This window comes from Ursus maritimus, unplaced genomic scaffold (genome assembly GCF_017311325.1).
Source record: "Ursus maritimus isolate PB19 unplaced genomic scaffold, ASM1731132v1 scaffold_17, whole genome shotgun sequence".
NCBI classification, from domain to species: Eukaryota; Metazoa; Chordata; class Mammalia; order Carnivora; family Ursidae; genus Ursus; species Ursus maritimus.
In genome coordinates this window covers 54,163,278-54,179,440 of record NW_024424119.1, presented here as the reverse complement: position 1 = coordinate 54,179,440, position 16,163 = coordinate 54,163,278, and the positions used below count along the sequence as shown (strand labels likewise).

At 41.9% G+C, this 16,163-nt stretch overlaps 1 protein-coding gene across 3 annotated transcripts in view; it reads left to right on the top strand.

Annotated features, from left to right (window-relative positions):
• Window positions 1-16,163, top strand: part of FNBP1 (formin binding protein 1) — a 133,218-nt gene that overhangs the window by 89,389 nt on the left and 27,666 nt on the right. For all 3 annotated transcript variants that reach the window (XM_040632064.1, XM_040632066.1, XM_040632065.1), the window contains exons 7-8: window positions 10,570-10,698; window positions 11,807-11,953. In XM_040632064.1, the coding sequence (XP_040487998.1) occupies window positions 10,570-10,698; window positions 11,807-11,953 (276 nt within the window). The remainder of the gene's footprint in view (window positions 1-10,569; window positions 10,699-11,806; window positions 11,954-16,163) is intronic.

The following is a 16,163-nucleotide window of genomic DNA, read 5'->3' as shown; positions in this document are numbered from 1 at the left end:
TCTACCGCTTACTAATGGTACAGCATGAGGTGGTTTGCTTCATCTCTGAGCGTGTTTCCTAGTCTATGAAATAAGGATAATATCGTGCACCTCAAGGGCTTGTTGTGAGATTTCAGTGGTATGTGATATACATGAAGGAGAGGCCTGGTTTTGGACTGCAGTTAATTGGTCCACACTGTTTTCTTCATCTGTATTTTGCCTGTTTGTGTCTTCTTTTGCTTACTTCTGGCTCCTTCTTCCTCCGTTCTCCTTCGGCCTACGGTGAATTAGTTGAGTATATTTTGGACATTCTAGGCATGTAGGCATCCCACAAGAACATTTATTGCACAATGAGTGCATAGCATCAATAGGATTGCAGTAGGTACCTTTCATGAGGGCCCTGGTTAGCCAATAATGATGAAATGGAGAGACAAGGAAAACTTCCGTTGCAGAATAAGATGGAGTATCATATGTTATGTGCCAGACTTCATGGTGAAGATAATTAGAACAAGAGCAGTTTAAAAAAAAAATGGTTTATGAGAATCATCGTATGTAAAATCACCTGGTCCTCCAAGCAGCAAATACTAGGAGTTCAAAGTCGTTCTTGGATTCTGCGTCTGTAAACGCTCTGTGCAGATTACAGGTTGTCGAGATAGGACTGAGGACGGAATTGGGGCGTGAAGATGAACGTTGTGTAGAAAATGAAAAGATGGAGCAGAGAGCAACTGAGTGGAAAGAACCCCACCAGGGCTCTGAGGGAAACCTGCTGCCCATGTTGACCTGCCTGGTGGGACAGGGGGCTGGGTAGGATCTCCTGGAGAGATGAAATGAGAACAGATTATGACAGATATTAAAAGCCAAATGGCAGAATGAATGTGTCCCCGATGAAATGCTACTGAACCACCTCCCCCAAAGACTCACACTGGAAAAGTGCTTTATATTTTCTAGAAGGGTTTTAATCCCCTCGTAGAATTCTTACATCCCTTCCTAGATAAGAAGGGTCAGTCTCTAAGGTGTTGAATTATCATGAGCCTAAAACGGCCCTGCTGGATACGGTACAGCCAAGACTGAAGCACATTTCTATGCCTCAAATTCAGTTCTTGCCAGAGGACCATCTGGCTTCACTACTAGATTATGTTAAATGAGCTCTTCACTGTTAACCACTGTGGAATTATGCAGGTGATAGTGAGTTGGGGTAAGATGATAAATAGCAATTGACAGGAGGCCTCCGTATCAGGGAGCCAAGAAGGAGAAGCGGGGATTGTACTGGACTAGGATGCGTAGGCGCCATCTGTTTACCATCCGTCCTTACAGCCGTAGACATACAAGGCAGGCCCGCTGTTGTTGCTTCTTACATAGGATTCCTTTCTGGGTTGCATTTCCTCCTTCCTGGATGATAGGTTGTTTTACTTTTTTTCCCATGAGGGTTTTTGTGAGCAGTACGTTCATTATTTGCCTGAAATGTCTTTATTTTGCCTTCACGCGAGTGTGATAGTTTAGCTAGGTGTAGAATTCTCAGCTGACAGTTATTTTCTCTAAACCTGTTTCGAAATGTCACCCCATTGTCTTTTATCATTGATCGTTCCTCCTGGGAAGTCGGCTGTCTACTTATTGCATTCCTTCGAGGGGACTTGACTTTCTTTCCCTGGTTGTTAAGACCTTGTCTTTGCCCTTTGGTGTTTTGTAGCATCACTATATGTTTCAAAGTATACACTTTCTTATTTCTATTTTTTCTGCGTGGAGTTCAAATGGGAGTTCGTTCCTTTTGTAAATGTAGGAAAAGCTTCCAGGTGTTAACTCTTCAAATGTTGCCTGTGTTTCATTCTCTTAAATTGTTGGTTCTGGGACTCATAGCAGATGTGTATGAAACTTGTCGTGCTATCCCATGTGCTCCTAGCTTCATTTTCCTTCCTTCCTTTCTTTATCTCTATATATTACATTTTGTGTAACTTTCTTAGCCACTTCATGAATTTTCTTCACTGATTCTATTATTTAACTTATCTATGACGTTTTTCAAATTTCAGTGACTATTTTTTATTCCTAGACATTCCACTTGGTTCTTTTTCATCTTTATAATGTCTTATTATTTTCTTGTGAGTTCTATTACTTCTTTTATTTCTTTAATTATTTTAAATATTCTTGTTTTCCCACTCTCTCTCTCTTGCTCTCTCTCTCTCTCTCAAATAACTGAATAACTAAATAAAGTAGAAAAGGGGGGGCACCTGGGTGGCTCAGTCCGTTAAGTGTCTGCCTTTGGCTCAGGTCATAATCTCAGGGTCCTGGGATTGAGCCCCACATCGGGCTCCCTGCTTAGTGGGGAGTCTGCTTCTCCCTCTCCCTCTGCCTTTCCCCCTGTGCTCTCTCTCTCTTTCTCTTTCTCTCTTCTCTCAAATAAATAGAGTATTTAAATATTCTTGTTTTATATTTTCTTCCGAATTGTTCTTTTAGGTCAAGTTCTTATGGTGATAAGTTTTCTATCGTATCACCTCTCATGGTGGTTTAGTTCCTTGTGCATTTATAATTATTATTGTCTTTTTCATATGAGTGTGTCTTCAATAGGGATGGTTTTTTTCTCTGAGAATCTCATAAAAGCAGGATTATATGAAACCCAGCAACGCTTTATATTGGTTTCTTCCAGACAACCTGGGACTAATTTTTATGTTAATTACTTGGGTTGGGTATTCTTGTATCATCTGTATAATACATACAAGCTTAAGATTTTGTTTCTCAGAGGATGCACTTCCTCACTCCGCCCCATAGCCTGAGACTTAAACAAGCTTCCTTGCTGTCTTCTCTGGTCACTAGAGAAGTTTTGTTTGGTGTCACCCAGCTTAAGAAAAACAGAAAAATGAACATCGACATTACAATAAAGGGCGTATGGTCTTACGTCTTTAACTCATTGATGACATATGCTGAATGCCACATGGAAGATTTTTAGTATCAAACCTTACTGATTAAACATCTTTTGTGACTTGGGGACTAAGGGTGCATAGCCGCTAACCTACCACCAAACACATCAGATTTCTTCAGAACAGGAAGCTGTATTTCTTTTCTTTCCCTGGGGAATGTAACAGGACTATTTTTTTTCCTCTTCCGAGGAATGTATCTTTTCTAGAACTGTGTTCAGTATTTTTATTCTTCACAACAGCACCACAGCCACAGAGAATGATCATTTGGGCTTTAACTTTCTAGAATCCAGGCTGTCATTTTCAGCTGTACGTATTTGCAACCTTGTGAGTGTCATATTCTGGGGGGCAGTTGTTAAGGGGAGAGGGAGAAGAGAAAGAGAGAATCAGTTTCTCCCCTGCCACAACTGAACACGCAAGTCTCTGGCCAATGACCGTGCATTAGAAACCAGGGAAGAGGGGCACCTGGGTGGCACAGTGGTTAAGCGTCTGTCTTCGGTTCAGGGCGTGATCCCGGCGTTATGGGATCGGGCCCCACATCAGGCTCCTCCGCTATGAGCCTGCTTCTTCCCCTCCCACTCCCCCTGCTTGTGTTCCCTCTCTCGCTGGCTGTCTCTCTCTCTGTCGAATAAATAAAAATAAAATCTTTAAAAAAAAAAGAAACCAGGGAAGAGAAGGGAGACAAGTCTTGGAGACCATGATTTATATTTTACCGAGCTGTCTGAGCTCATACCGAATTTTTGTCCAGCCTACTTGGGGCGGTGGATGAACAATATCAGCATTGGCTTCTCTCTTAGCAGAAATGGTCACTCACCTTGAGTAAATAGATATTTCAAATTCTACTTTTCAAATAAGGCAACCAGGGTATAGGGGAACAGAAGGCCTTTTCTTAAAACTGTTTAGCAACTGAATGGCTGGTGTGGGATTGAGATGCTGGTCTCATTTGCTATCTTCCCCTGTTCTCTCCTTCTGTTTCACTGACTCTGCACCAAAGTAACCTACAGTCCTGGGGCTAGAAGTTCTAAGACTGTGAAAAAAAAAAAATCAGGAAATTGCTGAAATATTTCAAGCATATTTCTTTGGTTAACTTATTTTGAAGTTTTTCTCTGTTTTGTATTTTAGCTGCCTTTATAATTTATCAAAGACAGACTCATTGTTTTGGCAAGTCCCAGGCCTGGAAGGCTCCAACAAAAACTCCCAGCACTCCATCTGAATAGGAATTTTTAAATGCATTCTTAGTCCTGAATTTGAAAATGTATTCTAGAGGCAACAGTTTGCTGGGAAATTTAAACAATGCCGTTTATCATACAACAACATTGCTCCAGACAGAGAATTTTTTTCATCTCTTCCTTTGTTAGTATCCCTCCTACTGCCTTATCTTTTTAGAGCTTTTTCTCTTTTTCTTTTTCTCTTTCTTTCTTTCTTTCTTTCTTTCTTTCTTTCTTTCTTTCTCTTTGTGGATTTCAAAGGCAAGCCATACCTCTTCAGTTTTTAAGTTTCTGGAATTCAGCATTAGAATTTGTTTCTTCAACTAATTTTTTTGGCGAAATAGAATATTCCTTAATCACTCTTGTAAGAAGTGATCACTATTAATGTTTTATTTTTACAATAATCAAATTATGCTGTGAATACTGTTTTGGAAACTTAAAAAAATGTTTTTAAATCACATACGGCTTTCACTTTCTCTAATCATTAAATACTCTTCTACAATTTTTTTTTTATAGGCTGCACCTTAGGCCATCAAGGATATGAGATACGTTTAACCAATGACATTACTGGGCATTTGTTTCAAATTCTTGTCTATTATAAATAATACTGTGATGGATATCTTTTGTGAACATTTAAAGTGATTTCATTAGTGGGGCGCCTGGCTGGCTCAGTCCATGGAACATGCAATTCTTGATCTTGGAGTTTGTGAGTTCGAGCCCCACGTTGGGTGTGGAGAGGACTTAAAAAGTAAATAAACGTAAACATGAATGAATGAATGAATGAATGAATGAATGAATGAAATGATTTCCTGAGGATAAATTCCCAGAAGTAGAATTGCTGAGTCAAGGACTAGGGTAGATGAGTTTTACTCCTACTCACTGACCAGTCCTAGAGAAATCCAGTACACCAACTAGAGTTTTCAGGGATTCTCCACCAGTTGCTGTTTTTAGGGATCTCAAAAATACGTAGAAAATAGGTCAGACTATTCAGTGGCTCCTTCCTCCCTTATATGCTGCCAAAGCGTGCACGCTTCTCACTAACCCGGCCGCGTCCAAAGGAAGGGTGCTCTAGTGGTCGGAGCTCCTTGCCACTCAGAGTCACCAAGTGTGCCAGCTGTCGATTGGGGATCGTCGTAATGTGCTGGTGTCATTCAGTGGCATAACTGCAGCTGTGTTTCTGGAACTTTCCGGTGACTTGCCCTAGCCTGCCTTATCTGCTCTCAGTGTTTTCACAGAACACAAATTAAGGACTCCAGGTTGTCACGTTCCCGGTGATTGTCAGAGGGTGGAATGGGCAGGCACTTTTACTTTCTAAACCACACTGTTCTGTAAATTGGAATTATTTGCAACAAGCAAATTTTTGTAATCAGGTGAAAAAGAACTAAAGCTGCAGAGAGGCCAGATAACCCAGGTTATTAAATTTTATAAGTTTAATTTTACCCAAAATATATTTTTTGAAGACTTTAGTTTTTTAAGTCACCTCTCCTGCACCCAACATGGGGCTCGAACTCACAAACCCCAAGATCAGGAGTCACGTGCTCTACCGACTGAGCCAGCCAGGCACCCCAGTTTTATCCACAATATTAAGTCAGTGGCTCAGGTAGTTTGAAGAGGGGTGAATTTGGAGCCAAGAGCCCTGCTGGATCCTTGCCGTGCCTCCAGTCCAGGCTTCTCAACCCTTCTGGATCCCGGAATTGGCGGGGGGAGCTGCCCCTGATCTCCAGCTATTTGGATAATAATTATAGACAGCCTGGGGCAGTGGTGCAAAATCATGAATGCCAAATAAAATCTCGATTTAGCCCCCTTCTCCGTCCAGCCTAAAATACAGTTGGTTTCTTTTCATGATAATGATGAAATAAAACATTCAAAGTACAGCTGCCCGGGAGAACCTTTACTGTCGTTTGAGCTACCAGTGGTAACTGTAAATTATTCCTCACTGCTGTCCCCCGATTTTGGGGAGTAAAGGACGGGCCTTTTAAATGTGTTCTATCACATCTCTCAACAAAGGAAAAAAATGGCTCCCCGAAACTTCTGAACGCTGCTGCCGTAAATGCTTCCTTTATCACTTAAGGAACAGCAGTGTCTATCAACATGTGGGAGGTCTGAGGCCATGTTCAAAAAATTAATACATCTCAGTATTTATTTACAGTAAATATATAAAAGGAACTAGTGCATTTTGGCCCATTTTTGTGAAAAGGTCAAAAGCCTTGAGCAACCCCGAGAAAAGACGTGTGTATAATTTCTTAAGCAAAGCAACCGTGTGCCCCACATGAAAGCGAGCACGTTTCTTAGTACGCCTCCTGTTCTCTGCTCGTGACAGCTGAGACTCAGCCAGCGGGGTTGTTTTCTCCCTTAATATCTGAAATATTAAGGGGAAAAAAAAAAACACCAAACTGAACAGGAAGTCGCCGTGCATTTTGGCCAATGCTAATTAGTCTAAATTTAACTAACTAAATGGATTACAGTATTTTTATCTTTAAACCCATTAGGACTTAGAAGCATCAAGCGGCAGTTCAGCCTCTAAATTATTGTTTTCTTTATTTAGAAACTGCAACTCTGACCTTTTGGGCAATCCAACTTTATTTCCATAGAACATTGCGGGGGGGTGGGGTGGGGGGGGGGCGTGTGAAGAGCCGGTGAAGTCACGCTCAAGCAGTATAGGCCTGTTTGGATTTATTTGGGGAGATTCCCAAGGGTTTGTCAAAAATTCTGAAGTTTAAATTCAGGCTTTCTGATTGACAGTGAAAGTGGTCTAGAGCGCGTATTCAAAGATGTCTGTGATTTACAGCCTCAGGCCACTGTGGTCATTCTGGACTTTTTTAGAATATTTTCTCTAAATTCTATGACTGACTCAAAAAAAAAAATCCTCTGAACTTCCCTCTGCCCTACAGTCATGTTGCTATAAGATGTAGTGTCTTGTATTCTTAGAATGAGAACTTTAATTGCAAGATACAGCTTTTGGTCTGGCTTGGGAAGGAAGTACGTCCTGAAGATAATAGTCACTATTTTTAGACTGACTTAAACAGAGACGAGAAAGACTGATCTTCATGATCTTCATTTAGCCTAAGACTGGGAGACGCACTCTCTAAAATATCTAGTTACTTACCAGTTACTCCGGACAAGTTTTCGAAAGCACTTTTAAAGATATTTTTAAAAATGTATTTGTAATGAGTAACTGACTCAACGCTAGTTTTAGAGAAAGACTCCTTCTAAGTTCTATTGCAAAATAAACATAACAGCTTACTAAACAAAAATAGATTTTATTGCAAAATAAACATAACAGCTTACTAAACAAAAATAGATTTTCCATAGTAAAACTTGGTCAGAACAATGGCACATTTCTGGGCCCAGGATTCAAAAGTGGGTATTAATTCAAGGCAGCTGAGTGCTGGGATTGAGAACAAGACCGTCCTGTCTTCCTGCCTCAGCCTTGCAGAATTTGATGTGCGGAAATATTTTACTGCTTTTAAGTGCTTCTCTATCGTATTAGTGAGGGGGGGTGAGGGGAGTGAGAAACTGTAGGAAAATGCCTACAGAGACTATATAGGAATACATACACTTTGCAACCTATGTCCACGTTTGCATTCAAGAAAAACTCCCAGAGACATCATGCTTCTTTCACGTAAAAGGTAGGCTCGTTCTCTCTGACGTATGTCTGATTTGTTTTCTTCTACTCAGCTAGCGTTCCAGGGCTGGAGTTTTATGCGTCATTCCTGATTTCAGCTTCTACGGTTCCCATCTAGTGGTCCCCAGTTAGGTTTCAGGATCACCGCGGGTAAAGCTTGTAAAGGGCATCGGGAAACTATTATGAGTTAATATGCTTATGAAAGCAATTATATAACCCAAGTGAACACATTATTATTAGAGATTTAGGGGAACTGAGAGGAGAGGATCGTTGCCACTTCCAACCAGATGTTGGTGGGTTACCTCCGGCAGGGCGCCCCCAGTTCTCATGAGTAAAGCATTCCGTGCTTAGTATGATGGGTTTATTGTCAGGAAGCTCGTATCTGTTCGTGGTGTGTGTGTGTGTGTGTGTGTGTGTGTGTACGTGTCCATACGTACATACATACACATGCATAATGATGACATTCTGCTCTCTGTTTCAGAGCTTAAGCTATTTTAAAAATTCACCGAGTTAGAATAATTTCTCCAAAATAAATAAGGGGACCCCATCTTGTTACTTGTTACTTTCATTTACAAAGGATATGAGGAAACAAACCCCCCCCCCTTGAATTTCGTTAAGACTGTTTCTGAGGAAGGTTTGTAAATGGAATGGAGAATCTTTTAGAAATTTGAGGTCTACCTGGGAGTTTCCTGGGGTTTTTTTTTCTTTCTCGTATTCATAACAAAGTGATCCAGGATAAAACTCTAAGTAATTGAAAGAGTTAAAGGCTTTTTGTGTTGGAAGCATTAGGGGAACAGATGGTATGCACGGAGGTGGGAAAGCAATTATTTAAACAGAGGAGGGCTCGTGTATACTGGAAAGGCATGGATTTTCGAGGGTAGCTGGGGACTTCACGTTTTGGGGACCAGGTTAACATATTTACTAGTGGACACATTAGAAGCGGAAGCCAGAGCATATGGTCGGGAAGGGAGTTAACAGGAAGCCGACAGAGAGGAAGAACATGGCCGCCGAAGTCACCAAGGGGAGATGAGAAGTGGATAAAAATGGTTTTGAGATCCTAAAGGCCTTGAGAAACTAAAAGAACCTCAGGTAGTAAGGAAATCAGTTTGGAAAGATTTATATCGTTAATCTTTGTCTGAGAAATGTTCCGGAAGAGAATGAAGGAGGCAGCTCTGAATGACCACGCTGGGCGTGGTGATCACCAACAGGCAGATGAGTGAAACGTGTCAAGGAAGTGAAAATCAGGTGAAGCCTCCAAGTCACGGAGGCAGGAAACCATAAAGAACACAGAGATGCAGAAAATCTGATGGTAGGCACTACCGATGTTCAGACAGAAAGTGGGGCATTGACGTGACTTTTGAACATGTCCGTGTTCTTTTTTGTCCTTTTAAAAAATGAGTGGGTTTGGTAAAACAAAACAAAAAACAAAGAAACAGAAAGTTCCCGTAGTTATGTTGGAACAAGGCCCTTTTCCTGTTGTGTTTCTGGCTTGGTGTGGTAGCTGGCCAAGTCACCTGCAGGCCAAGCCACCTCTTCATCGGGCAGGGGGTAGTTTTTGCCCTGCATGAACTTCAGACTGTGTTAGAGAGTCAGGAGGCCATATTTCTCAAGACATCTCCAAAGCGCTAGATGAATCCAAGGTGGGATCACCAGCGTAACCATCAGTGGTATTTGTGGATGACTTCAGAGTTTACAGGCATTCTTGTTCAAGCTTTAAAATCATGTCTGCCGGGGCGCCCGGCCAGCTCAGTCAGTGGAGTGTGTGACTCTTGATCTCGGGGTTGTGAGTTCAAGCCCCACGTTGGGTGTGGGGCCTTCTTAATTAAAAAATAAAATCGATTCTGCAATTCATCAACAGTTGCCCCTTTCATGTAGGTGTGTGATTAACCAAAATACGAATTAGAAGAGAGAAACAAATGTATGCATTTTATTGTTGATTATTTAGGAGAAAATCAATGCAGGAAAACACAAAATAGCGCATACTCATACACAAACAAAAACCACAAAGAGGGTGCCATATTTGCTACTTCTTTAAACTATATACTAAAAGTAAACACCTGGGTGCCTCCCTGGCTCGTCATGGAGCATGCGACTCTTGATCTCTGGGTTCAAGCCCCTCATTGAGAGTAGAGATTACTTAAAATAATAATAATAAACATCGTGAGAGTGTTAGGTCCATATAGATCAGGGTTCCTATGCCTTTGTAATTCATGAATTCCATTGAGAATTGGATAAAAATTTTTATGGAATGGGGCTCCTGGGTGGCTCAGTTGGTTAAGTGTCTGCCTTAGGCTCAGGTCATGATCTCAGGGTCCTGGGATCGAGCCCTGCGTCAGGCTCTCTGCTCAGTGGGGAATCTTGCTTCTGCCTCTCACTCTTCCTCTGTGTGCTTGCTCTCCCTCCCTCTCTCTCTCAAATAAATAAATAAAATCTTTAAAAAAATTATGGATTTCCCCCATCCCCTCCTTAAGGAAAAAAAAAGCTATATATATATATATATATATCCTATAAAATATATGTACATATTATAAAAATATATGAGCATAGGTTCCCACCAGCACCATCTAGGTAACATAAATATGTGAATCGGACCAAGTGCAGACAATAAAGAATAGGGACTCTTGTGTCAAACTAGAAAGTAATGCCAAGTTAAGACAATAGAGAATGGTAGGGTTTGTGAAAAACTAGGGTGCTCATCCTTACCTAAACTAAATTCAAATTCTAAACAATTTCTATAACACCTGCTAAATATAACACATTTAAGGTAAATTTGACTGCAAATCCCTTTGGTTTGCAGTTCTAGGCTCTTATTATATGTAAACATAGGGGTACTCTCATTTTTTGCCCCAAGGCGCGACAGCAAGCTCAAGCACGTCACCAAATGGCAGAGGACAGCAAAGCAGATTACTCATCAATTCTCCAGAAATTCAACCACGAGCAGCACGAATATTACCATACTCACATCCCCAACATATTTCAGGTAAGTAATTCAGGTCTCTCAGATTGGCTTTGCCTTTAGAGACACGTGGCTTGGGAATCATGATTGGGCTTATATTCTGAGTAGTTACAAAATTCTAAATTTCCTCAAACCGAAGTCACTTTTGAAGCATCCAGGGAGCTCCTAGGTGGCTCAGTTTGTTAAGCACTTGACTCTTGATCTAAGGTCTTGATCTCAGGGTCATGAGTTCAAGCCCCATGTTGGGCTCTGCTCTGGGCATGGAGCCTACTTTAAAAAAAAAACATATCAACACAAACAAACAAACAAACAAAGCGTCCAGATCAAGCGTTGACTGGCAATAAGATGAAATATACTGTTAATCTCAAGGTTAATCAGTGACCTTTGCAGGTGTCCTGAGTTTGCCCTTGCAGCCTTTCTTTGCCAGTCTTAGAAGTGCAATTCTTAGATTAGTGCCCTCTTTGCTAGAAGGACCATTCGGATTATAAAATGCCAACTTAACTTTAGGAGTCCGAGCAGAATTCCTACAGTTACAGGATTTGAATAAATGACAGTCCTTTTCTTTGGATTGTTTCTCTTTTGGGTACTTTAAGTTGTCAGAAATGGCATGAGAAAAGTTGTAGACGTGTTCTCCCACTTTGGGAATCTTTTACAACTTGGGTCCAGTTGTAGAAAAAAATAAGTATTTGCTTTTTAGTGTCTACACACACAGCAAACAAGAGCCTCCAGCTTGTAGACGGAAGATACACGAGTTACATCTCAGCCTGTGTTGGGTTGAGGCCATTAACCAACACCAGGCTTTTGGTAGAGCGAAATACCCAATCAAAGGTGGAGGAGATGTTTGAAATGTATCACCAAACGGCGTCAATGATAAAAGCACTTGAGCTTGGGGTTCTCACTGAAATTGGAATGGAATCCTATAAAGTATACATTTGGACAGCCCCACAACTCATAAAATATGTGTAGAGCTGGTGAAGATGGAGGCAATAATCATCATGATTGTGTAGCTCTAACCCTACCGATTGGCCTATTTCCATCCCAGACTATTTGCTTGAAGTGACAGTGCTGCTGGAAACAACCTCCGTGAGTCGCAGTGGACCAAATTAATTTCCTAAAAAATCTAATGTTGCAGAAAATACAGGAGATGGAAGAAAGGAGGATAGTGCGGATCGGGGAATCGATGAAGACCTACGCGGAGGTTGACCGGCAGGTGATTCCGATCATTGGGAAATGCTTGGATGAAATAGTAAAGGCAGCTGAATCCATCGATCAGAAGAATGTAAGTATTGTCATTTGGACTTCATCTCGAATGAAGGATTTCTGGTTCCATTATTTCTTCGCCGCCATCCACAGTGACCTCATTGAATCATCTCGCGATGGGTAGTTGCTTCCAGTGCTCACGAGTATTTTGCAGCAATAGTAACACCAGTTTTGAGTGTTCTGTTCGGCCCTCGGTGTTTTGGATTTAGCTCTCAACTTTCTTTTCCAGAAAACACAGGTAAGTCTGAGACATTGCAGAATTAAATTGAAGTGTTTTCCTGTCAGTTGGCTGAGTAACTCCCCACATTGGGATCTGGTTCTTCACGGCACTGTTGACATTTCAGGCCAGATAATTCTTTACTGTAGGGGCCTGTCCTGAGCACGACTGGGTGTTTAGTAACATCCGTGGCTTCTACCGACCAGATACCAATAGCACCCTTCCCTGGGTTGTAACAGTCAAAGTGTCTCTGGGTGTTGCCACATGTCCCCTTCCGGATACAGTCGTCTCTGTCAGAGGACACTACTTAGGGCCCGTGTCATTCATGTGGGTTCCTTTCCTTGAAACCTATTTCCCTCAACAAAAATAGCAACTAGGACACCAGCATAGGCTTTTACAAACTTTTAACTTGCGAAATCAAATATTTAACAAAAAGCGATGTCATAAGTATTCTTTGTCATAAGAGCATCTTAAAATGAGTCTAGGCAAGGGATCAAAGTGGTCTTTCCTGTATGAACATATCTGAGCATATAGATTCTTCATTGCTCTAAGGACATTTTAGGTGTACTAACATATTTAAGGCCATCTGTGTAAAAAAATTGTTATCGACCCAATGTGCAGAAATACTTCCAAATGTGTTAGATGGTAAGTGTTGTAGGAAGAATAGTTCCAGTAGCAGGCATATTTTTTTGATTTTAGGATTCCTCAGTCTCTATTTTGTTAACATCTGTTTGCCTAGAGCCTCCTTATTCAGTGATTTCAGCTAACTTTTTGGGGGGAAATTACTGGTGCTTCTTAATCAGTGATGTTTCCCCCACAAAACTACATTGTGCCAAGAAGTAGTCGCAAGTGATCAAACCATCCTTTCCTTAAGCTGAGCATGTCTTTATTTGATGGTTTTATCTCCTTGAAGCATGTCCAAAGAGAGACAGTCCTTTTGCTGAACACATGACTTGTTTGAGACACATGTGACTGGTCATGTATCCATGTGGTCCAGTTTTCCATCTTCTTATCACCATTACTTCATCAATTTTGGACATCTCTGCCCCTCAGTTTCAGACAGTCTTTTTTTAACTTTATTTGTTTAAAGATTTTTATTTATTTATTTGAGAGAGCGAGAGAAAGCACGAGCAGGGGGCGGGGCAGAGGGCGAAGTAGGCTCCCTACTAAGCAGGAATCTCCATGTGGGACTCGATCCCCAGAACTCTGGGATCATGACCTGAGCTGAAGGCAGATGCTTACTGATCAAGCCACCCAGACGCCCCTCGGACAAAGTCTTTTGGTGGCTCATAGATGCCTGGCTCATGGAGGGAGATCAAGAAATAGTCTTGGTGAGGCTTTGTCTCATCACCCTGTTTAAAATGCCAACAGTCACCAATGACTGTGGGGAGAGGTCTTTTAAAGGAAAATAATAATAGTGAGTTTTATAAGGTAAGCCTTCACCTCTATTGAATCTTGACTTTCTTCCTAAGCCTCATTGACTTCGGACATTGATTAAAATCTGAAACAAGCCTGATTTTAATTTCTTATATTAGAAGCTTAGAAATGTCTTCTTCCTTGAAACTTCACAATTTTACAAGATCATGTCTGAACGATGGTTTCCCTTGATCAGTTTTATCTAGCAAATTGTGAGCACCTAGATTTATAGGATATTTGTCCCATTGTGGGAACCTTGTTTTCCCATTTTATCACTGATCATTCGTTTTCACCTATGACCTTTATGTTGCTAAATCCAAGGGTCTTTTCTAGGTCTTCATTCAAGTTCTTGGATAAGAACTTGAACTATTAGCAGCACCGTCCCCCACTTGACCACCCTCCTACCTGCTCTTCCTTCACTTGATTCCCAGGCAACCATACTGTGATGGCTTTTCTCCTCATTGACTCAGTCTCCTTTGCTTGTTCTTGTTTTCCTTTTTCTTACCATTTAACTTGGGAGTACCCCTGGGCTTTGATCTTGGACCTGTGTATTCTCCACATTCGGTCCTTGGAGTGATCCATAGACTGTTGGAGCACTAAGTCCCATCTCAACTCTGAATCACACATGTTACATTCCCAGCCTGGACCTGTCCCCGCCACGACAGGTTCATACATTCAGCTGCCAAGTGGCTTCTCCACTTGGATGTCTGTCTGCTTCATTCCTCAAGCTTGGCATATCCAGAATGGAGCTCCTGATCTGTCTTGCCAAACCTGCACCTCCCATGGTCTTCACCGTCTCCATCATGGCGTTTCCATCCTTCTGGTTGCACGGATCTTGGAGTCATCTTTGATACCCTCTTTTTCTGACACCTGCATTAATTTATTAGCTAATCCTATGGGCTTTACCCCCAAAATACATTCAGCACCCACACAGTTCTCACCACCTCTATTGTTACCCTCCCGCTCCAAGATCGCCGTCCAGTTGGATTGTGCAGGAAGAGCCTGGATTACTGCAGGAGATGTCTAATGTCTCCCTACCTTTGCTCCCCCCACCCATTCTTAACACAGAGACCAGAGGGGTTCTTTTACAATGAGTCAGATCATGTGTCTCCTCTGCTCAGAGCCCTCCATGGGCTTCTGTCTTACAGGAAAAGTCAAAGCCACTGTGGCCTCAAAGGCCTGAACTATCTAAACACCCCCCCTCCCCATTTATCTCTCTGACGTCACCTATTCGGTATTCTCCCCAGTGCTATACTGGCAGTGGCCTGCCTCGTATTCCTCAAAAACTCCCGAGTGTGCTCCTGTCATGCTGTTCCCTCTGCCTGGAAGATTCTTCCCACAGATATCTGCATGGCTCACTCCCTCAGCCTCCTTCAGGTGTTTACTTGAATGAATGTTTCATTCATGCTCTTTTTTGAGAATTCAAGGGTCTGATATTTCTTAATCCCTCAGATCATCTTTCCTTGCACGTTCCCTTCCTCTGTTCTCGAGGCGTGTCTCAAGTTTATCTGCTTTTGCAAATTCAGCTCCTAGCAAAGTTAGTTGTGGTCTTGCTGCTTTGATCTTTGCTATTTGTATTCTGGTTTTCCTTTGATCACACGCTCGTTGTCTCTACCTCTTCACGTTTAGTTGATGGTACATCCTCCTTCAAAATTTTCATTTTGAGAAACGTAGATGGTATTTTTATGAAATGGTTCCCTGAACATTTACTGACCACCTACTTCCTTCCATGCGTGGTGTGCTCACCACAACCCACCGAGGAGAACCTCGGTCTATCTGGTTCCAAACCTATGTTCTTTCCCTTAAGCCCCCCCCCCCACAACCTTGTGCTTTTTATTTCTAGAACAAGCACCATTTCTGGCACATGTTTGAATCCGCTCACTCACGCACTCACAAGTGCCAGGCACAGCTCTAAAGTCAGAGACGGGCAATAACAAAATAAATGAGAACCTTATGTAGAGTGTTAAAACAGGATGAGCGTTTGGGGGAAAATGAGGTAGGAAAGGATGTTAAGAAGTCCCCAAGGGGGTGGGTCTGGGTGTTACACCAAGAAGTTACATTTGAGCAAAGACTTGAAAGAGATGATCGAATAATTATTTAAATGGGATAGGAGGACAGAAAGCTCCCAGGTCTGTTACCCTCTCCTCCAACAAACCGGATGTCCCCTCTCCCTCTTAATGCAGTCTCAGAATCACATGATTACTTAAAAGTTCAAACTGGTTTATTTATGTATGGTTGATTTCCATTTATATCAAATGACCGTGTTTCCATTAGAGCACATCAGTGAGTCACTGGCACACCTGGGCTTGTAGATCTGTAGACCATACATTTAACTGCATGCAACGAGAACAGTAGTGTCTCACACAAGGCGGTTTGTCTTTTCTCTCACGTAAAAGACGTCTGTGGGCAGAGGGTCCAGCCCTGGCACGGACAGAAGTCTGTAAGTTCTCAGGGACTCGGGCTTCTCCTGCTTCACAGCTTTTGATGTGTGACCTTCAAACTCAGTGTGGCTTCTGGAGCTCCAGCCATCACATCCAAATTCCAGAAAGCAGAATATAGAGAAGGGGCCATGCCGTCCCTTTAAAGAGTCTTCCTA